The sequence below is a fragment of the Coffea arabica genome, chromosome 4c (genome assembly GCF_036785885.1).
Source record: "Coffea arabica cultivar ET-39 chromosome 4c, Coffea Arabica ET-39 HiFi, whole genome shotgun sequence".
In the NCBI taxonomy this organism is placed as follows: Eukaryota; Viridiplantae; Streptophyta; class Magnoliopsida; order Gentianales; family Rubiaceae; genus Coffea; species Coffea arabica.
The window spans coordinates 208,453-234,552 of record NC_092316.1 but is presented as its reverse complement, the minus strand read 5'-3'; the positions used below and the strand labels follow the sequence as shown (position 1 = coordinate 234,552).

Here is a 26,100-nt window from a genome sequence, read left to right as displayed (position 1 = left end):
TTTGTTGCCAGTCATGTTTCTTTCGAAATGACGAGCCCAAAGCTTCATTCTAGAGACTAGCAGGCAACATCCATCCACCCACCCACCAGTCCCAATCGCCGATCGCCAATCATTAAAGTTCACAATACTGAAGCACAAAATATGAAATCTAATTTCAGAAACCCAAATTTGAGCTGTTACAACTAAATTTCTCCTGCCTTTTATCATGTCCTTTCATTCCAGCAAAATTACACTTTCTTTTTAATCCCAGCCCAAAACTTCCCCATCTGGGGGAGCCACGACTATCCTTTTTTAAGTTTCAAGTGAAGATACAATTTAAAAAACCACTCTATCCTCCTCTTCCTAGGTTACATATTCATCCCATCAACAACAATGAAGCACCAGCATCTATACCTATGACGTACAGTGAGCTCTCACCAACTGGAATAATTGGTCGACCAAACTATTGTCTCTAATGTCCTCTCCTTGATCCGGAACCCAAACGGCTTCTTTACTGCTCAAGCTCTCTAATACCAATGGACTACTCTGCAGCTCATGTATAAGTCCAGAATAGACTTCAATGTCGGGAATAATAAAAACTTCATTCAAACACTCTAGTGGTCGCCAAAACGACCTTCTTTCCTAGCGCGGGATCTTCTGTCAGGTTTATGTAGTCCATCACCACCAGACGACTTCACAACTGCGTCATGCCGGGTTTTTATTTTTATAGGGTGTGCTTCGGTGTTGAACACCCACTCATCCAGCGATATTACTGATGAAGGAGAGAAAAGAAGATACAGGTACTTCAGCGTCTCTGCCAGAAAGAAGCTCTGCATCATGTTGTCTTTTACCCCACTATTCACCTGACAATATCAGCCAATTAATTCGGTTCCAAGTTATTAAGCATATGGAAGAGCATACGTTCATGAAATCAACCCAGAATTTTATTTTAAAAAATAAAATAAAATAAAATTTGCACAATGAAACTGCATCTTCCGATGATACCTTTACGTCATTGTTTACATGAAAAGCACTATGTAGCTTAAAATGAAATGCAATTGCTTCCACAGTATACGCCACAGTAAAAACAAGAATAAAAACACTTGTAACTCAAAAGAACTAAACTAATCTGATGTCATGATTGGGGAAAGCTTACATCCTTTAATCCAACATATCCTGACTCTGTGCGTGAGTTCTTCTCAAATGCTTCAAATATGTTCCAGCCCCACTCTTGATATGTCTTATTGCCAGTTAAACGCCACAGGTAAAAGAGTGATTCAACTGTCTCAGGCCTCAATATGTTCCAGGATGTTCCCACACTCATATCCTATTAATGTTGGATGAGAAAAACCATGGCAAGTATCAGAGTGAGTTCCTTTCCCAGGCATAAAGCTTAAAACATAAATTGCAAAAGTATTAAAATCCCAGGATATAAGAACGTAACCTGTCCTGCATTGAAAAAATAATTCTCTCCAGCCAGTTTTGTTGGTGTTAACTGGTAGAAATTATAACATGTCCAAGCAAGCTGTACAAAGCCAAAAAGTTGACAGTCAATCATAGAGGTTAACCACTCTGTCAAGTCAAGATTAGCAGGAAAATAATGGCATGCACAACAATTCTCATGAAGTGAAGATTCTGAGAGTTTGATCCACCTCGTTGCCAATCAAAAAATTGCAAAACAGAAAACAAAAGCACCCCACATGAAAAGGCTGTGAGGCCATGTATTGCATGCAAAAAGGTAACATAGAACAGTGAAACTATTATTCTAAAGCAAGTCAACCAGCCAATGCTCAATGAGTAAATAGCCAACACAAAAGTTTCTCAGACTCGCAAAACTCCACAATGCACATCCCACAAGGAGACAAACATATTAAGACAAGAAAGTCACATTACAAATGCGAGTAGCAATAATCAATTAAGTGCAAAAATAGGCATTCATGTTAAGCAACTCGTTGCATATTGGAGATAATACATAAATTAAAAGAAAAATATAACAATAATAGTTGCTTCCTGCATTAAATTTAGGCAACAATTGGAGTTAAACAAGCCTATAATGTGGTCTAATAGACAACTACAATCTTAAGTATCCATTCAACACTATATCAAAGTTTCACGATGACAACAGTTTGAGGAGGCCTATACAGAACATGAAATTATGAATCTCTTAAAGACTGAAGTACACATTCACCTCTTCAGCCAGTGACAGGAACTTTTGAGACTCATCAGAAGCATAACCAGAAGACCCTAGAGCTAACATTCCCGGAGCAAAACATGCCAATTCATCCATCTGCACATAATTTTGAAAGACAAATACTATAAATTAATAATTACTCCTGCACAAAACAATTAGGATATTTAGTACTTGCAAGTTCATACGTCACCTTGTCAGTTAGAGAATTTCCCATCTTCTCACAGATATATGCGAAGGATGAAGGGGTAGTTCTCTTAACCAAGCTTGAAAGACCTTTCATTGATGTCTCCCACATTTCTCTGCTTGCAGATTCATGAAAAGAGTTACTTCTCCAGGATATTCTAAGTTTATCTCAAAGTGTGAAAAAGAACTTAAGACAGCAAAAAAAAGAAATCTACCCCATGCTCAACAACAATGCAATGAGCAATATGTACATCAAACCTCAATGTCATTAGTCTCTCGCTTTGAGCTCATAATACTTTTTTCAAATCCCATATATGTGACTTTTCTTTTACCTGTATTTTCTCAGGATAGTTGACACACCTTGATACGAGTCTATATATATATAGACACACACACACACACACATTAACATCAAAATAGAAATGTGAATGCTTTGCAGAAAGTATGCCTTTTGGGAAAAGATTGATAGATCTAAGGAAAGAAATGCCAATGCTTACCTGTAATGCTTTACAGAAGCAGTTCTGTTTCCTTGTATCCAAACCTTGAGTAAATATTCATAAAAGCTGCCAAAGAGGAGCTTTTACCATTATTATTCAAATTACAAATAAAATGAAGTAAAGAAAAGAAAAAAGTATATTGTCAAAGCCATGGAAAGGAGATATACAGAAGGAGAATTTTGAAGGGACAAGGGACCTAAATGAAAAACAAATGCTATCTATAGATTATGAGATATATACTAAGCAAGTACTGCTAAGGAATGTAAACATATTGAATAGATTGTACCTGTCCCCCATAGCCCCAAAAGTGATGGTAGAATAGGATGATGTGCCCCTCTGGGGATTAATATAGATGGGAAGCAAACCATCAGCAGGAAAGGTCCTATTAAGAACTAAAATTACATTCTCCACCTGAAGTAACAGATATGAATCATCAGCTGTCTGTCTGAAACTTACTGGAAAAAAAGGTCTATCCTTATCTAACTCAGCCAATATCCTTTCTTGTTCGAGCACCATAACATCTTAATATACACTTTGACTATTAAAACTTCCACAAAATATTCATCTCTCTTTGTCTCTCTCAGACGCGCAGAAGGAGGAAAGGGGGGAATGGGGGAGCAAATTACTTGAAAGTGTAAGGGGCTATTTTTTGGATACCTTCTTCTGATACTTTGGATTTCCAGTCCTTTGAGAAAGAGCAATAAACTCCAGCTGCTCTGTGCCAGAATCAGCTAAAATACTATCACCCTGAGAAGAGGTAAAGTTTTACACACTGCGTCATACATATGGATACTCAAGGCATAGACATGACAATGAGCAGAGACAATGCAAGTAGTTCATGCAGAGAAGTAGAGATACAGAAGTTGATTGGGAGATACATGATTTAAATGTAAAGCAAGCCAGGATTAATACGAGCAATGTAAAGCTCAATTGCCATTATATAACTGTGAAGAAGCAGGGAATATTCAGATCATTATTGTGGCAGGTATTGCTATTATTATATCGTGCAGCTGAGTCTTGAAAGGACCCACAACAATTTTGTTTTGCTTACAAGTATAGCAAAAGGCACAGTTGGACAATGAACTTGAGTCTAAACGTTTCATGAAACAGGAAACAAATTAAGATATGTATCAACTTACACCAGTCCATCCAGGATTATGCGGATTCCCGTGAGCCAAGTTAATAACGTTATAAGGAATGCCAGAAGGTGTGTCCCATGCAGGCAGTAGCCTATCCGCAATATCCTGAGCCTTTTCAAGGAAAACCTTATCCCCAGACAGATCATATGCACTGAGAAGTCCTCCCACCACTCTGGATTTTGTTATGAAACATTCATAAGCAACCATCAGTAATATGAATGTCTTGTCTACCTCCATTTAGAAAGTTGACAAGAATTTCAAAAGTTAAAACTTATACAAAGGAAAAGATGAAAACACAAAACTAAAAACACACGAAACATTAAACCTTATAAAGCAACCTTATGGTTGTTTCAAACACACTTGCATCATAGTTTTTGTTAAAATCCAAGGAATTTGCAACCCACCTGCCACCAAATGACCAGATAAGATTAGATAGGAAAAATGGGTAAGCAAATACTTACCGCTTCAAGACACTTTGCAATTAAAAAATCACCTTACTACAGTAAAACTTTCGGGAGGGGGGAGGGAAAGCAAATTTTCTTTATTCGACATAATGTATCTATGTGCCCATCAAGCTAGTTCTGGGTGCAACGTACACTACTTTAAGGAGTTAACCACCATCACATATAAGAAAATCTGTAGCTAATCACAGCAAATAATCCCTATTTGTGTCTGCTATTTGCTTCCTCCACATTATAACTCAGATAACTTATTTGTCAGTAAATCATCATAGCTATTAATCCCCATTCCTATCTCCTATTTGCCCCTTCCACATCGTCACCCAGGTAACACATTGGGGACTCTTAACAGCTAAATTTTACTGCAGGCATATAAGTTGATTAGAAGTCAGAATTCACTTAGTGTTCCAATAGGCTCTTCAAAACCTGTGTTGTAACAGTAATGAAATTTCTGCAGCATGGAGGCCATTCAAGAAACAAATACAAAAAGTGAGGTAACTAAATCAACTGAATCAAAACAGAGTAGATGAGAACGAACATTCAACTAGATGTTTTTTGGGGTATTATACTTACTCTTTGGCTCTTTGGAATTGTTCATCCAGTCCCATTATATACAGCGTATCAAGAGAATCGATCAAAGTTGCTCCAAGGCCACCAAAGCTATCAACCCCATTCTTGGTTTGTGGCTAATAAAGAGAAAAGAATCTACAACTTAATAATAAAATTTATACACAAAGGAATACTTTAATATGATCACTTTGGTTTTAAATCAAAACCAAAGACCATTTATATCTCTTCTTCTCTCTTGTAACTCAAAACTGTCCACAAAAATGCAAGATGCTGAAGAAAGTAACATGAAGTTGTCAGCTTCAACAAGGATGACAGAACTTCAACAATTCTCGAATCAGTCACAATTAGACCAGATATGAACTAAAGCTCCAGAGCCAACATCAATCTGCAGACTAGCTTAGTTTAAGTTAATGTCCATTTAGCAGGAATGTAACCAGTACCTGAAGTTCATCATGGCCCCATGCATATTTTTCATAAGAACTCCACGCGTGTATCATAGCATCTTTCACTCTCTCTCTTCGCTGAGTAGCCACAGGGTCATTTGCAGCATCATTTCCACTCCTTGCACCACTACTTTTGTGATCGAAGTTGAACTTTTCACTTTGAACAGCATTACCATTCTTTAATTCTTCCAACTGCATGCACAAATAAAATCTTTACAGAAAAATCCAAACAAAATGTGAAAACCTAGAAAATAAATTGGGAAGAAAGCACCTAAGAATTCATTCATTGGCACAACAAAAGTACTTGTATAGGATTACAAAAATCGGAAAACAGTCGGCACGAATAAGCAATTCTTCAATAAAACAATGAAGTTCAACAACTGATGACTTTTGTACTTGGCGCCTCCGCTAACACAACCAGATTAGATTTGCACAGATTCACTGAAACCAGAGAAACAACAAGCATATAAAGCTTGTGCTAATTCAAATAAGGCCAAAACATGAGGAGCACAAGAGAAGGTTCTGAATAACTAAGCATTTATATCAAAGACTTAAAGCAAGCCATATCAAGTCCTAATGAACAGAGCAAGAACATGTGCCAGGGCATCTGAAAAGCTGAATCATGAAGAGGAGCAAAAGAAGAAAAATATAAATCTACAAGGAAATTGAGGAGAAATCATTACCAAATTTTTCAGATGAATAATTTCTTCTTTCAACTTGGAGACCTTTTCCTGCAACATATAAAGAGCTTACTCAGAAGCATGCAAAGGGAAATTATCTCCCTGCAAAAATATATCATAATTCAATTACAGACCTCATTATAGAGCACAAAGAAAATGACAGGTATGCAATATAATTTCATTCACCACATAAGCATGGGAAAAGGGTTCCAAAACAAGGCAGTTCTTTTATCTTTTGTCCCGCTAGAGAGATAATTGTCTCTAAAGTCAAGTGATGTAAATTGTTTCTCAGCACGCAATTACAAGAGAAACGCCAAAATGGTACCACGATACATAAAAAAAAGTGCTCAAGTAGCTCTGAAAATGTTTAAAAGACCTTTGCAAAGGAAGATATAGGACAAAAATACTAATGTCTTCTTGGGCGTATTACGACGTATTTAGAATGAACTGATTTTAATCCCAAACGAAGCATACAAGATTCTGTTAGAATCAAAAGAAGCTTTCATGCAATTGTTTTCGATATATCTTTACAGTTACACGGACCATCTACTAGCATAAGAGGAATTAAAAGAGCAACGAAACTCTAATTTCATGGGACTCCTCCTCGAGAAGAAGAGAAATTGGGGACAGTGGTTTTAAGTGTATGAACCTATCAAAGATGCCATTGACAGCATCTGAGCTTCAAAAGCAACGAAGCAATGAGCATACACTTATCACCGCCACTTTCGGACACGGTGTCAAAATGTGATGACGTAAAGTGCAAATCGCACGTAATATGATGAATTAAAAAGAATTGAACATTGATGTCAAAGACGAGAATTTTATGAAAGCAAGTCAGATAAATTACTCATGGGTCATAAGTGAAGGTTGATTCCTTGGGGGAATGCAGGAAGCAAGCAAATTAAAGCAACAAACTTGAGAACAAAAGAAGAGCTACCCCTAAGGCAAGCAAATTCAGATTGATTTTCATGGCGGCAACAGAAATATGAAATAACCTGCAACACGACCGAAAATAAGCAATAACAAAAAGAGAGAGAGAGAGAAAAAAAAAAAAAAAAAAAGGCAAAGCGAAAGGTGCAATCTTTTAGTTTAGTAGGTAAATTGGAGGGGATGATAGGATAGGAGGGGGATGAGGGTGGGATACCTGGTGGTCGTGGACAAGAGTATGCCGATCCCAGACGACCAAAGTGGCGCAGACAAAAACCATAAACAGTAAAGCCATTCGCTTAGGTCGCTTGAGGTAATAGGCCGGATTGAAGTATCTCCAGCGATTGGATGTCCCCGACGATGACGATGATGATCTACTCCTTCCCATTTCCCTATTCGTTATTGATTTTACGACGACGACTACTACTACTACTAGTACTACTTTATTTGGAAGTAATCGGGAAGAAGTAGTAGTATAACAATTTTGAAATCAAATTATGGCTCCTTCCTAATTTTTGTGCTGTTTTCTGGTCGGGGTCATCGGAGATAAAATGGAGGGGGAAAACACCAAAAAAAAAAAAGATTTTGAGTAAATATTATATATATCTATATATATAAAGAAAGAAACGGAAGGAATCGAGAAGAGGAGGAGAAGGAAGAATTGTGAAGCAGAGAAAAGGAGAAGTGGATCGGGCAGAAGAAGAAAGAAGGGTCAGGAAAAAGCAGCAGCTGGAGCGAGATCTCTTCTTTGGGTGTTGGCCTCCTCTCCCGGCTCCTCCAACAGAGAGATTATTTTATTTATTAGTGGGAGTATGTTAGTTATACGGCCGGCTCCGGTCCAAGAGTTCATCCGCAGTACCAGAAAAGGAATTCAGATTGACCCGGACCACCACCGCCACCGCAACAAACTGAAATCAGAGCTACTCGCCCGCCACAACGGCTTAACCACTCCTTCTACCACCACGACTTCATTCACGACTTGACTTTGGTAGTCATCATTCAATTTTTACATCAGAGCACCCCCAATTAGATGTTGCCAAATAAGCACCCGTGACGACTATCATCTTTGAGACTTTGACTATGTATATATATATATATATCGACTGTGGAACACGGGACCCTCAGTATTGTGTACAGTACACTTTTATTGTCTGTAGTTTACGCCCATGTACGATACATACGACTACGATGATCCCTCCTCTCCTCTCCTGAGGCTCTGAAGCCACCATCCGCTCTCGCTTCAATTCGATTTTCTTGTGAACGACGTCGTCATGCTCCAGTTACTTATTACATCTTCTTCACACATGACACCCACCAACATCAATCAATCAATCATTTCCATTTGGTTGGCCGAATTCTATTCTATCTATGAAAAAATAAAAGCACATTATTTATTATAAATACCAACCAGCAGACCAGACCAGACGAGGGTTTCTTTTTCTTTTTTTTTTTTAAGAATATCAACCATCACAACTTGTGTGAAGAATCACAAGAAGAGATCAGATCGCTGGGTAAATTAATTACAGAAAGGAAGCCATGCCCATCACCTCACCACAAATAAACAGTAGTAGTGTGGGATTGATTATTTGTTGTTGTCACAACTACACACAACCAAAAAGCGGGGTTTCCTCTTCTAGCAATGCCCAGTGAGTGCATTATTGCCTGCTTCAAAGTTCACAGGCAGCACAACCAGCTCAGCTCATCCATCCAAGCTTTTCTCATCCGAGACACAACAACAACAGAGAGCCGGCTGTTCTAAATAAACTTAATAAACTAACATAACATGAAGATATGAAGAACCTTTAAACTAATAAACCAACGAAAAGATCCGATGAGTGAAACAACGAAACTCGTCACATACAGATACAGAGATGATGATAACTCCAAAGTAAAAGTCTCTGCCTGCGCAACACACACAATTCCAGACGCTTTATCGGCTCATAGTCATCAATGATCAAACCCACCCAGACCCACTCCAGCGTACATTTCTGGTCATGACGAGTCGCTTCCGTTTCCCGCAACTCTGATAACCGTTTCATCAGCTTTGAAATTTCCATTCTGCCAGAAACACAAATTAGAAATACGACAGAAAGTTGAATGTAAACATGGTCTTCAAAAATCAAATAATATAAAACTTAAATAGAAGAACCCTTGCCCCCACCTCATCACTCTGGTTAAGCGAACAATTTGGTCCCTGCACACCACCTCCCTTTGAGAGGTCCCTCAAAGTTCCCTTCAATTAGCAAACACGTAACATGAGTCATTCACACCCTAATAGCAATCAACAATTATAAGATTTATTACTCCATCAACTAAAAGCATGGTGTCCCAAACCATCATAAACAAATGCGCCAACAAAATTCAACATTAACCTAGAAACTTCACAATCAGTGATTATTCATGAAAAAAACGAGCTACTAGAGAGATATAGAGAGGAAAAATATATATATATATATATATATATAAAAAAAAAAAAAATGCCCTAGCATTAAGCAGTGAGAACTCTAAATGATGGTACCAGCATAAGCTGGCAATACCCAAGTGTCAAAGAACAATACACGTTTTACAAGGAACTCCGCCAGATATTTTAAATGTCAAAAAACAATGCACGTTTTACAAGGAACTCATACAGACATCAAGACAGACAGCTCGCACAAGTGAAGATAAAAGCCCACAACCGAGATGATTAACTAGCAAGCACAAGATGATACGTGAAATAACAAAAATATAAGAAAAGAAATCATCTGAGGAGAGTGTTCAAACAACTGTGGCACAAAAACGCATTTGATATGCCAAATATTAGAGAGAGAGAGAAAGAGAAGGGGGGGAGAGAAGGAAACAACCAACACAACCTTATTCGCCCACATAAGTCCACATGCATTACAGAGAGTCCTAGGTCCTTCCGGTCCGCGGCGCATCATTGGAGTAGATTTCTCACTGATCCCACAATGCCGACAGCTGGCATAAGCAAACTAATGTTACAGTTCAATTTCAGAACATGTCAATAATCAAATTAATAAGATAATTACATCCAAGAACTGCAAGCAAAATAAAAATATTCGTAGGACCCCGGTCTCTAATCAATCAAGTAGCAGGAACAAAGTCCGCGGTTGTCCAAATTCAACATTCTCATTGGATTCGAAAATTCAAAATCATTGAATGGCAATTTTTTTCATTACTCATACAACAGTAAGTCCAACTAAACAATCTTAATATTGAAACAATATAAGCTCTTAGGGCCCTTTCCAGGTTCTAAACAACAACTGTTGTAGCCAAACATTAGTTTACTTGGTCATTAAGCCAACAACTTTCAAGTTTCTATCCAGGTTGCAGAGAAAGGTTTGAAGTTTCACATCTAAATTGAGCATCCTCTTTTCATCAATGAAAGGAGATTAAAGCTGTCCAGCTTATCAAGATATAAGGATATGTTTAAGTTCATGCTAACCCGTAACCCAAATACTTGGCATAAGAATGCCCATAAAGGCCTGCAAATCAACTGTTTAAGTTGATAAAGGATCTAAAATCTGACAATGTGACTGGTGAACAATGTACTTTACCATACCAAGAGAGCTCCGCAACTGGACTTTTTTTGTTTTTCTCATTTCTGGTGATAAAAAAGTGCGAAGGATTAAAGAAAAATGGATATGTAAAAATAAAATTAAAAAAATCTAAAATCTTGCCACAAGTTGGTTCAAGTATATATAACATGTGTTCTTTGAGATATAGAGGTAATTATCTATGCAATTTTATTTAATTTCCTTATAATAACATGACTGAGAGAATTTTATTCCAAGGTTAAAAGAGGACAAGAAAAAATGAAAGCGATAGAAGCATAGATGGTCATACTTTAAAACAAAGAGGCAGGCAAGTGAGGTTGAAAATCTTGTTACCACAATACCATTAAAATAAACATATGCACAAATACTGGGAGAGAACCCAACCATCATCAAACAGAGAAGAAAGAAACAAAGATAAACACCAGGAGTGATGGCTAAGCAAAAAGTTAACATGAGAGGAAAACTTACGAAATCTCTTGATTTTGGGATGCACTGGCATCCAAACCCCAATTCTGATTAGAATCCCAGCTTGAAGCAGCTGATGCAGCATCATCATTACTGGGTTTTGAAGATGTAAATTGACCTTTATTCCGTTGCATCCTGCAAAGCGACAAAATCAGTTAAGCCAGACACTCAAAAACTTCATATATCAAAATCGGACTTCAAAAACCAAACATTTATGGTCAACACAAGGTACAGGAAAGTTTACAGAGACATGCAACCTCAAGAATCAACTTAATCACGCCAATCCCATCATACAATTGGGCACAATTCAATAAGCACCACTCGCAATGAAGTATACAACATGGACAAGAAGTATAAGTGTACAATATGCTGGTTCTATAAATGCAATATACTCATATAGTCCAAGTGATTAACCTCAATGGAAAACAAGATATATAAAAGGACAACTAAAATGAAGCTCATAGATGTTGGATTCCCTTATTTTGGAGCAAAAAGTGAACTGGTTTTTACTAAATCTTGATGAGGGACTATATTTGCTTAAGCTGATTTTATATGAATTTAATGGCTGCAGAGGAGAACAAAGATCGTCATACCTAAGAGCAACCTCTTTACGAACAGTGTAACGAATTTTCTTGTCAAAATTTCGTTCTTTCCGCTTCTCCCGAAATCTGATCAATGAAGCTAACCTCTGAGGCACATTGAACTTCTCTGGAGTACTAGATATGCCCTGTTCATATTGATGATTAATCAGGTAGCATAAAAATAAAAAACTATACATATTATACATAATAATGGAGACGTAGACGTTGTATCCATACCCTATTACCATGAGTGCTTACTGGGTTAGTAGGCACATTCAAAGGGACTTCACGACCCCCTAACAGAAGAAGCACAGCTTGAACCTGAAGCAAATGATAGAGAGTCAACACATTGCCTCTATACATCAATCATACGACAATGAAAGGCGCACTCCAAAGTAGAGTTATAATACAAAACCTTTCGCCTGATTACATACAACTGTCTCTCAATTCATTGAATCAACTCATAATGTGGTATATGGCAACTAAACATCTTTGTTTCCGTTTGTGGGTGGGTTGTTTGTTGTTGTTTGGGGGGGGGGGGGGGGGGGGGGGGGGGGCAGAGAGGGGACTTTGCCTGGATTGAAAAAACAGTAATACTGCAGCTATGCTTGCTCCACAACTTTCAAGTTAATCTACACCTGACATCTTCGATCTTTGAGGCAAAGTTCTTCAAGCACTTTTGCAGCAGAAGGATGCAAACGAAAGGATCACACTTTTTCATCAAGTAACAAAATTCCTTTGTGGCAATCTTTATCAAGAGCCAGAAACACAAGGGCAAAAAGCAAAAAAATGATTGACTTGAGTATGAGAACCGGTAAGAAGAGGGTAAAAGAAGGGGAGCTACCTTTTCGGGAGAGACAGAATCAAAGACGTAAACTTGGCCCTGAAAAGAGAGCGTGAGCTGATTATTGTCATTAGTAATGCTGCCACTGGCGCCAGGAGGCACCAAAGCACTATGGTTATCCGATAAAGTCGCCTGATCAGTTGAAACATCAGCATCCATACATTCACTTCCACCAACAACTGCACCACTACCAGTATCTTCATGCTCATCACCATGATGGTTCATTATATGCCCATTACCCATATGGTGCAGGACATGATGATGATGATGATGATGATCTTCCTCTTCCAAGTAATGAACTTGCTGGTGCATCGTTCCCGCTTGGCCTCCATGTATTCCGCCTCCACCCTCCATCTTCACTCCCAAATATATTCCAAAACCAACACCTCAGCTAATATTCTCGTCTGTGAGCACGACCAATTGAGATTCACCTCTTTTTTTATTTATTTGTTTTATTTAAAATTGGCTTTTCCAAAAGCACCAGAAAGAAGGGGAAAAAAGACACAAATTTTACAGGCATATTAATTGGTGGGAAAAATAAAAAGAAAGAAACAGAAACTTAGATATGTGCTTACAAAATCAGCATCCGAGCGGAGGGGTAGATTCAGCGAAAAATCAAGCCTTCCCAAATGGCGAAATGCAAGTCTTTCTTGGAATTGAAAGACTAACGGGCGTGATTGATTGGGTACAGGAGAGTTCGGGGGAGCTCGACGTTACATTGAATCAAATTCTAGGGTTTACAGATGCAATTATGTGCGAGGGCCTGCGATCTCATTCACAATCAATTTCTTTCTACCAAAATTTAATTTTAGCGTCTAAGGGGTTGTAAACTTTACACCTTTTTATTATTATTATTATTATTATTATTATTATTATTATAGTAGCAGTAGTACTAACTACTACGTGATAAAATGATGAAATACTCCGCTGCAGCCGCTGGTAGGGGTAGCAGTTATTACTTACTATTCCCTAACAACAACTCTGCTCTCTAATTACGTTTATTTCTTCAAGACAAGAATAATAGCAGTAATGATTATGAAAAGCCTTGACAATTACTCCCACACTACCGTTTCTTTCCAAAGTAAATTACTAGCATCATGATTCACCACGTTCGATTAACTTTTTCTTTCTTTCAACACCAACAAATTAAAATGCATTCATTTAATTTAATTTTAAAACCAGCTAAGTATTCAAATATATATATATATATATATATATATATATTATATATATGTGTGTGTGCATTCATTTAATTAAAATGCATTCATTGAATGCGACTTATTATTACAAAGATAAATTGTTCACTTTTATTCATTAATAAATTAATATTTAATGATATTTTAAATTATTTTAAAATATTTAGCATCAGTTAGTTAAACCTGTATAAATCAACTGGAATCGTCACAAATCATAACATGCACTTTTTCTAGCTATTTTATTTATACATTAATACTTGATTTTTATCACAACGAAATTTTTTCCTTTGTTAACGAAAGCAATACATTAAGATACTCTTTATAATATATTTACACAGGTCACTCTCGACTCATAAATAATCCCTCAAAATTTGTTACCCTTCAACACTTTAGGGCGGGCATTGAGACCTTGCTAGTGTGTGTATGTGTGTATATATGCCTTACTAGTATGTATATGCATATCTACTACTAAAATTTACTGAAAACTCTTATGCAATAATAGTATTCGATGTATTATTCTTGCATTGAATAATACACTAAGCATGGCAACGTGAAATTAGAAAGCTCAAATGTATAATTAAGCATAACAAAATTTAATCTCTTTATTAAAAGTATAATTACCCATAAACAATTCAAGAAATCTTAAGGATGTGCCACATCTCAAACTCACTCTGACTCTGAAATGATGATGATTATATGAAAGTGTTGTTAATAATCAATCATCTAAAGTAGAAGTGATAAAAATAAATCAACACAATTATCTAAAAAAAAAAAAAAAGAACCCACTCGCACAAAGAAAACCGCAAAAACCCATCCAACAGAGTGTACTACCAGTACCAGAATTCTCGAATAGGGGGCAACAGCATTGAGAACAAAATCACCATAAATTCTCACAAAATCTAAGGTACGGCAAAGTTGCTTTAAGGTGACAATTAAAAGATGAAAATAAAAAATTGATCTAAATACGATGCTAAATCAAGTCTACAAAAGGAGTTATGGATAAACTTAAAAATCCATCGGAAAGGGCCTCCAAAATTGTAACAATCATTCATGTATTACTACAATCAATCTAGTTCATTCTCCTGATAAGTTCATTGATATAGTCTTCACGATTGCCAGCATCGCCTCCTTCAACATAGTGATTTCTCTTCTTCTTCAAGCCACCAAGAGGCGCCTTAAGTTTGAATGGCCAGAGAAAATTGTTTGCCTCCTTAAAGTGAGGTCCAACTGTCAGGATCTCATGGGCAAGGTCTTCAATGCAGATAATACCATGTTTTCCCAAAGCCTGTCACACAAAGCACAGGTTGGCAACGCCTCTGGAAATCAACACGGAGAACAGAACAAGTGGCATAGTTCAGAAACAAAGTACCTGTTCAATGATTGAGTTGTCAGTCAATGCTATTCTCTGCTTGTTTACCTTGCCATAGCCTCTCTTGTAAATCAATTCCTTAACACTCTTCAAGTTGGGGTATCTGCCAATGAGTAAAAGCAAAGAACTTTCAGCTGTCAATACGCCCAGAACACCACCAACATATACATATGTGAAAGTGCACAGAATTGCAAGTGAGAACCCACCCATAGGCAACGTAAGGCTCAACTCGGTGTAGCATATTCAGCGTTGCCTTGTTAACCTTTAGGAATACACCATTAAATATCTGCAGAGGAAGAGCACAACAGTGAAGAAATCAAAATGGCAAAAAGGCAGACAATAAAATTATGTACATACCTAAAGAATAAACACCAGAAACCAAAACAAAAAACAAAATCAAATAGGTCGAAATCTCACTAAGACAAGGACTAGGAGAGTCCAAACCAATCACCCTACTATAGTGTTTTTCTAAGATAAATGCTCCAAACTTGTCATTCCTTGTTATTGCTATCAAATTAATCAGGATGATCACACATTAATCATTGAATAAAAAGCCCCTAGGAAAATGTACGAAACAATAAATCTGGGAATAACTTATGGTTGCCAATGTCTCATTGAGTTTGACATTTAATGCTACAAAATTCCTCCAGCTCCTGAAAAAGCCAAATGCACATTGCTTTAGTTCAACAATGACAAAGCTGTGATTAGGCTGATACAGGTGATGATTCATCACCAACCAAATAAATCAGCAAATCAACTGCAGATCAATGGTACAAATTTCGCATATCAGCAAACTGCCCGTGCATTGCGTAATGACACCAAAATCATGCAGCTGAGCAGTTGGAGAATGACCTAATGGAACTTACAATTTCACAGTTATTTTCAGAAACTTGGATGACAGGAGCATTCTGAACTTAACCCTCAACATGTATCAAGGACAAAAAGTCGTTTCTCAACTAGTTGCAATTAACTAGAAACTGAAATTATTTGTCAAGTCATTTCTCAACTTGGTAGAAATAACTAAAAACACAACCACCCTAGATCCTGCCAGAATTATTTTATACATAAAGCTTTCTAAACTATTAAACAAGAGCAATGAGCCAACACAGGTATATATCCGCAAATCACCTGTCTCAGGCGCAGAAGCTGCAAAATCTTCTTGGTCCTTGGATGCATAGCATTGATACTGCAATACACAAAGTTAGAATATTTTTTTTAACTCATTCAGAACTAGCAAAGCAAAATTGGTTGATAAATCAAATATTAATGCATACCCTCGAATGCGAACAATGAAAAGCAGCTTGGCTTCCGGGTTGACATAAAAGCCTCCTTTCAACCTTGCTTCGCGTTTCAACTTGATAAGCTCCCTTTGCTGAACAGAAATAACAAGTTTTGAGTACAATGTCAAAGGTCCCATGAAAGTAAGAAAAGGCTACCTGCTCGGCGTACTCCTTAGCATACTGCTTAGCTCGGTTGTAGATGAGCTTGCGGTTGGCAAGGTTCTTCTTCTTAGCAGCTTCAAATTCCTGCTTTTTGGCCAATGCCCATTCTTCGTTTCTCTTCTGTTTCTTCAATACTGACTCCGGGACTCCCTTTGCTTGTTCTTCAGCCATCTCTGTGTAAGAAGAACGGCAAACGTGCTGCTAAACAATCATGTTGAAAAGCATAAAAAAATAATCAAAGTCAGAGAACATAATTGTCAAACCAAAACGCTGGTGCTACTCAATCCACATTCTCAAGGAAAGACGTGTGCAATTCGAGGGTAATACATGAATTTACATAAGAATAGGTGGTGAAGAAGCAAGAAAGTGTTGTCACATGTAACTTCAAGTATAGCATATAGTTCACCACTAGGAAACTAGTGGGTGATAAAACTGCAGATGTTGCATTTACCACAAGTACAATCACCAGACCCTGCACCCTCAGCATCCAACTACTATAACAGTCAATATTAATGAGTGAGAAAAATTCACACGGTTTCTTCGATTGCATGAACGGAAAGAAGACAAAATTAGATGCAACACTCGGCCATTGACAATAAATACATGCTTAGCAGCAAACTCAGAATATATCATCCTGCAAATGGTAATAATGAAAAGATGACACCACAATTTTTTTTTAAAAAAAAATGCATGCTTTCGGAATTCAATAAACACTAAGGCTACGAAGAAATAAAACCCAGAAAGTGACGATCATAAGCTGTGGTATCAGAAGGCAGTACATTTTAAAAAAAAAAAAAAAAAAACTGGGGGCACAAGGTTATTAAGTCCAACACAAACATCCGATGTGCGGCAGTTTTTGGAAACAAAAACTATAAAAATAAATAAATAAACAAATAAAAGAAGTAAAAAGAAATGCATATGGAGGAACAAAACAAAACAACACAACACAACGTAAATGTCGAATTCTTAAATCAGTAAAAATCAGCAGCCCCCCATCTCACACAGATACGATACCAAGATGTATCAAACTTTGATAACATTTTCTTCAAAAAAAAAAAAGAAAGAAAGTTATTTTTATGAACGATTCATTTCTAAAACCTTCTCTGCCTTTAACGATGCAAAGAAAAAAAAAACTGACTTAGAAACTTACAGAGAGAGAGAGAGAGAGAGAGAGAGAGCCCTGCTTGCTAACCGGAGGCTGCTGCTGCTGCTTCACTTCCTGGATGAATTGGGTACGGCCAGTAAGAAGTAGGGTTTATAGTACAGCAGTTTTGGGCTCAATCACTAATCTGGGTCGTCGTCGAATCTATACCCGGGTCACAACAACGCCTTCAAGGTAAGGATGCCGGTGTAACTCACAATGATTGGTAGTGGGCTTCGGCCTTTATTCCACAATTAAGTTGACCATGTTGGGCCTGCTGGCTAGAGTGCGAACGTCCTTGTTTACTATCCTACTGTCCAACTGTTCACGTTTTTCATTTTTTTTTTCCTTTTACGATTGTTCATTATCCACTCATTAAATATATGTGAGATGTTAAATTTTTAGAAGAGTAAAATTAATTTAAAAAAAAGTGTATAAATATAAATGAGGATGATAATTAGAATAAATCTTTCTTACACTGACGGTATATACACTACTATCATCATTGAATTCATGACATGTGTATAAAAATTGAATTTCAAATTCAAATTTGGCATAGTTATCATTCATCAAACGTTGATAGTGTATATACTGTCACTGTAAGAAAGATTAATCATAATAATTATTAGTATGTGTAATTACAGTATAAGTTAAATATAATTATTTGTTAATCACAATAATTATTAGTATGAGTTAATCACAATAATTATTAGTATGAGTGGTCATTAGACACTTGTAAAAAAAAAACACTCGTAATTTAAAAACTTGACTGCTATTTTCAATCAGACCATAAATAACTTTCACGCGGTTTAAATGATCTTCTAATGATTCGATAAACAATTAAAATTTTTAATCATAATTTTCGATCCCTTTTATTATCAATATTTAAACTTTAAAGTCATATCAACGTCACATCAACTTATCTTATTCTTCTTATGTCAAATCAAATATCATCACACGAGTTTCAGTCGAGGAGGATACCCTTTTTTTTTGTAAATAACTTTGCTGTATTCGGAAAAATTATTGTGATATTAAAAGTATATTTGCCAACACAATTGAGCATGAAGTTTTCGAGGGGAAGGGGAGTTGATATTTATTCTTCATTACCATATGTTAAAAATAATCTTATCTCTAGGTAAGAAAGTGGTGGAGAAATGTTCAAGTTTAAAAAGGAAAATTTTTGCAAACATTGACCACACAATTTCATTCCCAATTTGTTTATCAAATTTCAAGATCCAATCTTATTTACTTTTCTCAAATTTCGTTTTATCAATATTCAAGTTCTGTTCTAAATTGAATCAAATAGTTGTCTGTGTTTTTTCCAATGTCCTCGTGTGTAAGGCTGTAATCGATCAAAAACTCGACTCGAACTTAGATTGATCGAGTTCGAATCAAGTTCGAATAGCTTGATAGCCCTAATAAGTCGAGTTCAAGTATCCAGTGGTAAGACTTGAATGCTCGTCGTCGAGACTGATCAGGTTTTTTTATTTTTAATTTTTTAATATATTATTATTATTATTATTATTATTATTATTATTAAATTACCCCTTGTACCCATAAATATAGTTGGATTTACGAAATATTTTAAGTTGTATGAAATTTTTTAAAGAACAATAATGTCTTTTCACTTAAAATTTGCCAAGAAAAATGAAATTTCAAATCTTTTTTATTCGAATTCAATAAGACTTGTTTTAACTTGACGCAACGTGGGTTGAGTTCAAGTTTTACAAGCAACGCGTCGAATTCTTGAATTCCAATAATGCTACTGGCTCGAATTTAAATATCCTTCACGCCGCACTCTCGAGCTCAACTCGATCATACCAACTCAATTCGATATATATCCCAACTCGTGGGAACACCCCTATCCTCGTGGCCAAAGGCATAGACAATGCGGGTTGCAAAAAATTCCCTTCAGCCAGAAAGGCCTAACCCTGCAATCTGTACCTCGCTTTCTCCCCCTTCCCCGTAAAAAAGTAAGGAAATGGAGAACAAGAAAAACAGCAGCCGAACCAAAACCGCCTCCTCCTGACCCCCATCCCTCAAATTCAATCCCCAAATTCCCCACGTGCTTTTCTTACCTAATCCCTGCTTTAGTAGTCCACTCATAAAAATAGCTTAAAAGGCGTCTCAGGTAGTAAGTTGCTACACACATGCATATGGAGACGGCATCTCTATCCCTGTCTTCTTCCTCTGTGGAAGCTCTCTCTACCCGTGCTTCTCTCCATCACAATCACAATAATAAGCTGTTTTCAGACCATACCCCCTCTCCTTCGTCTTTCCCTTCTTTTTATCCAGTTCGGTCGAGAACAACCGCCGACAACAAGATTATTGCTGCTGCTGTACCTGGATCTTCCCAAATTAACTCTTGTTTTCTCACTACAACCTCCTCCTCCTCCTTCTTCTCTTCTTGTGCTTCTGGGCGGAGTCCTTGTCTGCCCGCTCTCGCTCGTAAACCTTCCCGTCAGGATCAGGGCCACCACGAAGAAGATGCTTCTTCGGGGAATCCCAACGCCTTCCACTTACTCCCGCACGACTCTCTTTCTCCTCCTCTTCCTCTTCCTCCTCAGGTAATGATATCATTACACTATATAAATTCGACTTTCTTTCTCCTGTTCTACGATATTAACTAGTACATTAGTAATTCTGGTTTCATTGATTAAACTTAATTACCTCTTTTTTTTTTCTCCTAGAGCAACCAAAAAAAAAAGATGTCTGGATTTTGTATTATGGAGATTGAGGAATAAGAAATATAGCATTAGCTGGATATTGGCATTTATGGTTAGGTATAGGCTAGTTGCTTTTTGGGTAATGAAGCTGCTTCATTCTATCGCAACAAGATGGACAATAATGCAATTTATTTCTGATCGGGCTCAATTACCACTCGGATATGTTTGGACCTGTCTTCCATTTTTTTTTCCCTTTGTCAGGATTAGAGATTTTTTGACGCAGCAATTGTCTTGTTATGAATTGACCTGTCATCGGGCAACATAATAGAATCATCCGTGGCACATAATTTGCTGGTCAAACACTTGAAAATATTGCAGAATGTTCTGGCCCGTGCTGCTTTATAACAGAACCAGTTTTCCTTGTCTCATCAAATGTGATAAAGTTCATACCTTTCATTAAATTTCGCATGTTTGAATAGATTTCTGAAATCAACTGATAATGGAAGCAGAGATTGTTTTATGTATTCGCTTGAATCCAGTTCATGTTTAAACAAAGATTTAGATTTCTATTGCAGATATCCAAATCTTATCTCATAAGCATTCACGCAAATGACGAACCTTAAATTTTATTGTGCTCTCCATGGCATGAGTTCCTTTCCCTGTTTCCCTCATATAGTACACAAATGGCTATGTCAACTGGCTTTTTTGACTTTGTTGTGATCGTTTCTATCATGTTCTGAAGGGCAATTCAGGACACCAACAAACCAGTGAAGAAAATTTGGATACGACATCGCATGTCATGACTCCTCTTGTGGCCTCACATGGAAGCAACACAGGAGGAGGTACAAGGGCTGGACTTTTTCGAACTCCAATATCTGGGGGAGTACAAAGTGCCACCTCAGCCCATGGCTTGCCTAGACCAGCTTTGGCAGTCCGTAATCTTATGGAACAGGTAAGACCAACTTTTTGCAGAAAAATTCACAAACATTACTTTTGATACTTTTAAAGTAATATGCTAAAAAAAGTTCAAAACATATGGGTTTTTTTGGTTTTCTATTTCACTGTAATTTTTCTCCTTTTGCTCCTATTGAACATGATGGCATTTGAAGGCTAGGTTTGCTCACTTATGCACTGTGATGTCGCGGATGCACCATCGGCGTGAAGGTTATCCATTTGGCTCTCTCGTAGATTTTGCACCAGATTCAACGGGACGTAAGTAATTGAAAAACTGCTGTACACTTAGTTATGTACATACATACTACTAGTTTCATTATTTCCAGTTTCTCGTTTTACTTTGATGTCCCATCAGTACAGTACAGTACATACTGAACAAAAATTTCTTTGAAACTTGTTTTCTAACCTTACAGACATAATTAAATCACATTGTTATGAGAGAGATATTTGGTTCTCACCCTCAGGAAGGGGTTCTAGTCATTTCTCATGACTTTTGACAAGTTGCTTTGCTGCCTTTATGTGTACAATTTACTGTCATAGGAAACATGCCTCAAATGCGAAAGATCACTTTTGATGCTACAATTTGCAATGTTAAGGAATATGCCTGAAATGAGAAAGATTACTTTCGAAGCTACAATTTGCAATCTCAGGGAAGTGGAAGTGGTTAGGACGTCGGTTTTTTATAGCATTTACCATAAACCTGTCAAAAATATCCAGTAGTTGAAACTGTTACATAATACTCTCATTGGTTTTTTTGTTATCACTTTGATCTAACTTTGACAATTAAACTATCTGATTTGTCTCCTTGGTGCTTGGTGTGGTGCAAGAGAGAAGGAAAAATAAATACATGGGGAAAAATTAAGGAGAGATGAAGAAAGATCTGTGTAGCTAGCAGATGGCTGTTGATAAACATTCCTTTTGATGGTAAATAATGGCATATAAGTGGAGCAGAGGGTTGGGATGGAGTATCTTATGGCATCAAATAATCGGATTTCATGGCAGAAGCCTTATCTATGACACTGATACTGAAATGAATGCTGTGGTAGTTTTGTTTCCATTGTAATTTTCTTAAGCTGATGTTTACTGTTTCTGTTTTTTGCTTATAGACCCTATATTTTCATTTTCTCCACTGGCCATACACACACGAAATTTGTTAGCTGACCCCAGATGCACTCTGGTTGTGCAGGTTAGTAACCACATTCAAAGATCTTGGTGTTTTTTATTTTATTTTTTCTATGAGATTTGTGAATGTTTATGCTTTCTAGATTCCCGGATGGAGTAGCCTATCAAACGCAAGGGTAACAATCTTTGGAGATGTTTACCCTCTCCCTGAAGACCAGCAGGTGAGTCTCACTTGCTATGGCTTTTCAGAAATCCATGCTTTACAGCTATTTTAAAAATAGATTGTACTCTGTGTGTTACATGTTTTGATAGATTACTCAGTTAAATGCCTTGATGAATTATTGTTCTTCTAAGGTTTGATAGATCAAAAAGGAAAATCTAATATATAAAGGGGAAAGAGGGAATGGCCCTCCTTATAATTATCAACTAAAGACCTTATACGAATGTTTGAGACTAATGAGTAGCCCACTTCGCTAAGCACAATTTCATCCTCTAGTCAACAGTGCTCAGAGGAGTCGAATCTTACCTTCCATGCCCCTTCCTTGCGTTCTGCAAGTCATTGCTACACAAATTGCAGTGTCGTATTGGAAACAGTTACTCTACTTGTTTCTGTCTTGTTCTGATCTTTGTTATATAATTTTTACTTCTCTTATTGTCTCAAGAATCTTTTGACCTGTTTCCGTCATTTCCTGTGTGTTTAGAGTTGTCTGCTGCTTTATCAGATAAAGTACCTGATTAACCTTTCCAGTCTTGTCTTCCACCCTTTCCAACCCTCTCTGCATTCGATGGAGGGGTGACTTTTTGTGTTAACTTGCATTCCAACTTGTTTACTTGTTATTTATGGTGAGTATCCATTTATAACTTTTCCTGTATGGATCACCAGGAATGGGCTCATAAACAGTACATAGCAAAGCATCAACAAGGACCATCACAACAGTGGGGAAACTTCTACTACTTTAGGATGGAAACTATAAGGTTGGAGACAAAGTATAATGTTGCATGCTGCACTAGTTAAACAGTTGAGCAATGGTGGATTCTGGGATACAACTGTTGCCTTTTCCTATAAAACTCCGCATCACTTCCCAATTTATCCAACTAGCATAATTTGGTCATTATTGCCTAGATGATGTACAAACTATCTTTTCAGTTTTCAGAGTCCATTATTGGATTTATGCTGTCACCCAAAGTCATTTGAGGCTTAGTTACTGAGCATGAGACATAGTCACCTAGTAAGAAAGCTTGTCATTGTGGTGCCAAATCATATTTAACATGTCAATCATAAGAAAATACACATGGTACATTTGCCAGCTAAATGGGAAGAAAGATTGTAATGGCACTGTCTAATTGGTCTTAGCATTCTCACTATTTTGCCCTGATTTTCTCAGAATTTATGATTATTCTGGTAGGTTTAATTAACTTTTTTATTTCACACTAACTTTCTTTCTTCACCTCTGGAAATGTTAAATTTTGTGGTGGTGCTGATGTATTTTTATAAATTTTTACTATCACTTAATTTCAGTTACTTGGTTTAACACGTGCTGTTTATTATAAGTCAGAAGAGTATCAACTTAATGGTGTACAAATGTTAAAAAGCATTAAGATATAGTTGACATAAAAAAGGTTGAATCAAATTTAGGTGGTTTACTTGTGGATTAGTTAATTTTTCTTTGTCTCTCCTTTTTTAATATGCTTGCTCATTTACATTTTCTGATTCCCAATGGTTTGTCTGATTGACATTTGTAAATGTCCTGTAACATGAAGTTTAAGGAGATCTCCTTATATGTCATGCTTTATCTTGTGCATTGATGGCTGTCATGCAGGAACTCCATTTTCGGAGTTGGATTTATATGCAGGGCAGTCACCTTGATATATCTTGATGTTCTTTGTCTATACAACGTGAGCTTTATAATGATTGGTTTTGTGCTATTTACCTACAGTGACATATATTTTATTGGGGGCTTTGGTACTGTTGCTTGGGTTGATGTCAAAGAGTACGAGGCTCTTCAGCCTGATAAGATTGCTGTTGATGGGGGTGAACAAAATTTGAAGGTATGTCATTTGGCACACTTGTCATTTCAAGAATGGAGTGTTAACATTTCGTTCTTGTTTTGTTATATCCCTAATTCTGCCTTTTCCTAAGAGTGCATGCCCTGCACAATTCTTTTCTTCCCATCAAATAAGAGAGAACTAGCAGTCATCATATCAAAGAGAAATGGGCAATAGCTATGTGGTAGAGCTGTGAACGTGGAGGACGCTGGTTTGGGATGGAGTTAGGTTTAACCAATTTCAGCTGGCTCATTTACTTTGTATATACCTTGTTCAAGCTGGATTTCCAGTTTTCATAAGCAGGACTACCATGACTGGACTGCTTCTGCTGGCAGCTTGGAGTGTTTCCAAAATAAGCTGTTTTCTACCTATAAATGATTTATACCTTTAATTGACGCTCAAACTTGAACTGGGGTGTTGAAATTAAGCTAAAAGTTTTTGTCGAGTTTGAACCTAGGATTTTTGGAGGAGAGGAATTAATATACTCAAGGTTGAGTCAATTCTCAAGCTCAAAACTAATACTACTTTTGTTGTGTTTATATGTTATGGATCAGATTTAATGTGCATTTATCTACAGGTCATAAGAGGATCTTTAGTTGGAACTCGTGTTAGTGATTACATATTTGGGACTAACGAATATATGTTGAAATAGAGAGTACATTAGTATCTTTATGATATGGTCATAGGACTCGCATCTGAACAGCTTTGTTTTTCGACTCTCTGCTATTTTTCTTTTATAATTTGATAAATGTGCTCAACATAAATATGGCTGTCATTTGGTAAATATACCACACCACACCATGCCTAGCGCTGGAGAATGGTTGGATCTTTGTTATCCTGCCCCAGGACCAGGAGTGGGTAAAAGGGTCTTCAAATTCTAATGTGCTTTTGCCCGAGTAGGAACTGAATGCAATATTTTCAAAGCCCTTGAAAGAGCTGTTGTGTCAAGAAGTTGAAGTGGATGATGCTGCTCTCATATCAATTGATAGCAAGGGGACTGATATCCGTGTCCGTCAGGGAGCACAGGTTCTTTTTCTTCCCATTTTGCAATTTTTTATATATTATTTCGTGGAAGCTATTGATTGTCTTTCACCCTTGCTGCCATGCAGTTCAACATACAAAGGATATCTTTTGAAGAGGGGCATTCAGCTGAAACGCTGGAAGAAGCCAAGGCAGCCCTCTGGAAGTTGATAAATAAAGGTCGTCTGTACAACTTACACAAATAAAAAAATGTGTTTTTTTTTTTTTTTTTTATGTGTGTGTGGAAGGACTCATGTGGTGAGCTTCTTAAGACTGTATGTTGTAATATATATTATTAGCCGGAATAAGGTGTGACGGTCCACATTTTTTGGGATATAAAGATTGTGTGATGAGTTCGTACGGGAATATGGTAGCATTATTAACAAAAGAAAGAGATGAGCTCTTGGACTTGGATGATAAAGAGATCTCGTGAAATAACAAAACAGAGAATTACAAACCGAATATGGCAATGGATAAGAGTATACAAAGGCAAGGCTGAATATGGCAAATTTATTAGTTTGGGCTTTGCTTCTTTTTTTTTTTTTTTTAAATTTTAATTTATAATTTAAAAAAAAAAGAAAAAGAAAATGGTGTCAGCAAGCTCCAGATTGTAGTCAATATGAAAGCTCC

General features: G+C 36.9%; 4 protein-coding genes across 11 annotated transcripts; 1 reads left to right on the top strand and 3 right to left on the bottom strand.

Annotated features, from left to right (window-relative positions):
* Positions 1-128: 128 nt before the first annotated feature.
* LOC113739570 (mannosyl-oligosaccharide 1,2-alpha-mannosidase MNS2) lies at positions 129-8,275 on the bottom strand. The gene is made up of 14 exons (XM_027266822.2): positions 7,285-8,275; positions 6,144-6,191; positions 5,458-5,652; positions 5,021-5,133; positions 4,328-4,393; positions 3,990-4,161; positions 3,508-3,597; positions 3,137-3,261; positions 2,851-2,916; positions 2,361-2,469; positions 2,168-2,266; positions 1,424-1,504; positions 1,136-1,306; positions 129-842 (listed from the first exon to the last, which is right to left on the bottom strand). Exons 1-14 carry the CDS (start codon positions 7,453-7,455, stop codon positions 594-596), a joined length of 1,755 nt encoding a protein of 584 aa, XP_027122623.1. The 5' UTR covers positions 7,456-8,275; the 3' UTR covers positions 129-593.
* A 340-nt stretch (positions 8,276-8,615) lies between these two features.
* On the bottom strand, positions 8,616-13,439 carry LOC113740168 (GATA transcription factor 28-like). 4 transcript variants are annotated; one of them, XM_027267692.2, is made up of 8 exons: positions 13,090-13,439; positions 12,515-12,918; positions 11,929-11,991; positions 11,683-11,816; positions 11,093-11,224; positions 9,920-10,025; positions 9,229-9,300; positions 8,616-9,125 (listed from the first exon to the last, which is right to left on the bottom strand). In XM_027267692.2, exons 2-8 carry the CDS (start codon positions 12,866-12,868, stop codon positions 9,060-9,062), a joined length of 927 nt encoding a protein of 308 aa, XP_027123493.1. In that variant the 5' UTR covers positions 12,869-12,918; positions 13,090-13,439; the 3' UTR covers positions 8,616-9,059. The 4 variants fall into 4 exon arrangements, with proteins under 4 accessions (XP_027123493.1, XP_027123491.1, XP_027123492.1 ...); XM_027267690.2 differs by having other exon boundaries at positions 11,908-11,991; positions 12,515-12,980; positions 13,090-13,436; XM_027267691.2 differs by having other exon boundaries at positions 11,908-11,991; positions 12,515-12,868; positions 13,090-13,436.
* Positions 13,440-14,575: 1,136 nt separating this feature from the next.
* Positions 14,576-17,813, bottom strand: LOC113740000 (large ribosomal subunit protein uL30y). 5 transcript variants are annotated; one of them, XM_027267458.2, is made up of 7 exons: positions 17,672-17,813; positions 16,516-16,722; positions 16,354-16,451; positions 16,208-16,265; positions 15,286-15,365; positions 15,080-15,182; positions 14,576-14,995 (listed from the first exon to the last, which is right to left on the bottom strand). In XM_027267458.2, the coding sequence occupies exons 2-7, from the start codon at positions 16,690-16,692 to the stop codon at positions 14,780-14,782; spliced, it is 732 nt and encodes a 243-aa protein (XP_027123259.1). In that variant the 5' UTR covers positions 16,693-16,722; positions 17,672-17,813; the 3' UTR covers positions 14,576-14,779. The 5 variants fall into 5 exon arrangements, with proteins under 5 accessions (XP_027123259.1, XP_027123260.1, XP_071901247.1 ...); XM_027267459.2 differs by having other exon boundaries at positions 16,516-16,719; positions 17,672-17,806; XM_072045146.1 differs by having other exon boundaries at positions 16,516-16,692; positions 17,668-17,794.
* Positions 17,814-19,514: 1,701 nt separating this feature from the next.
* LOC113739575 (uncharacterized) lies at positions 19,515-25,836 on the top strand. The gene is made up of 9 exons (XM_027266829.2): positions 19,515-20,229; positions 21,071-21,280; positions 21,438-21,540; positions 22,389-22,468; positions 22,548-22,625; positions 23,288-23,379; positions 24,342-24,453; positions 25,351-25,476; positions 25,560-25,836. The coding sequence occupies exons 1-9, from the start codon at positions 19,813-19,815 to the stop codon at positions 25,674-25,676; spliced, it is 1,335 nt and encodes a 444-aa protein (XP_027122630.1). The 5' UTR covers positions 19,515-19,812; the 3' UTR covers positions 25,677-25,836.
* The last annotated feature ends 264 nt before the right edge of the window (positions 25,837-26,100 follow it).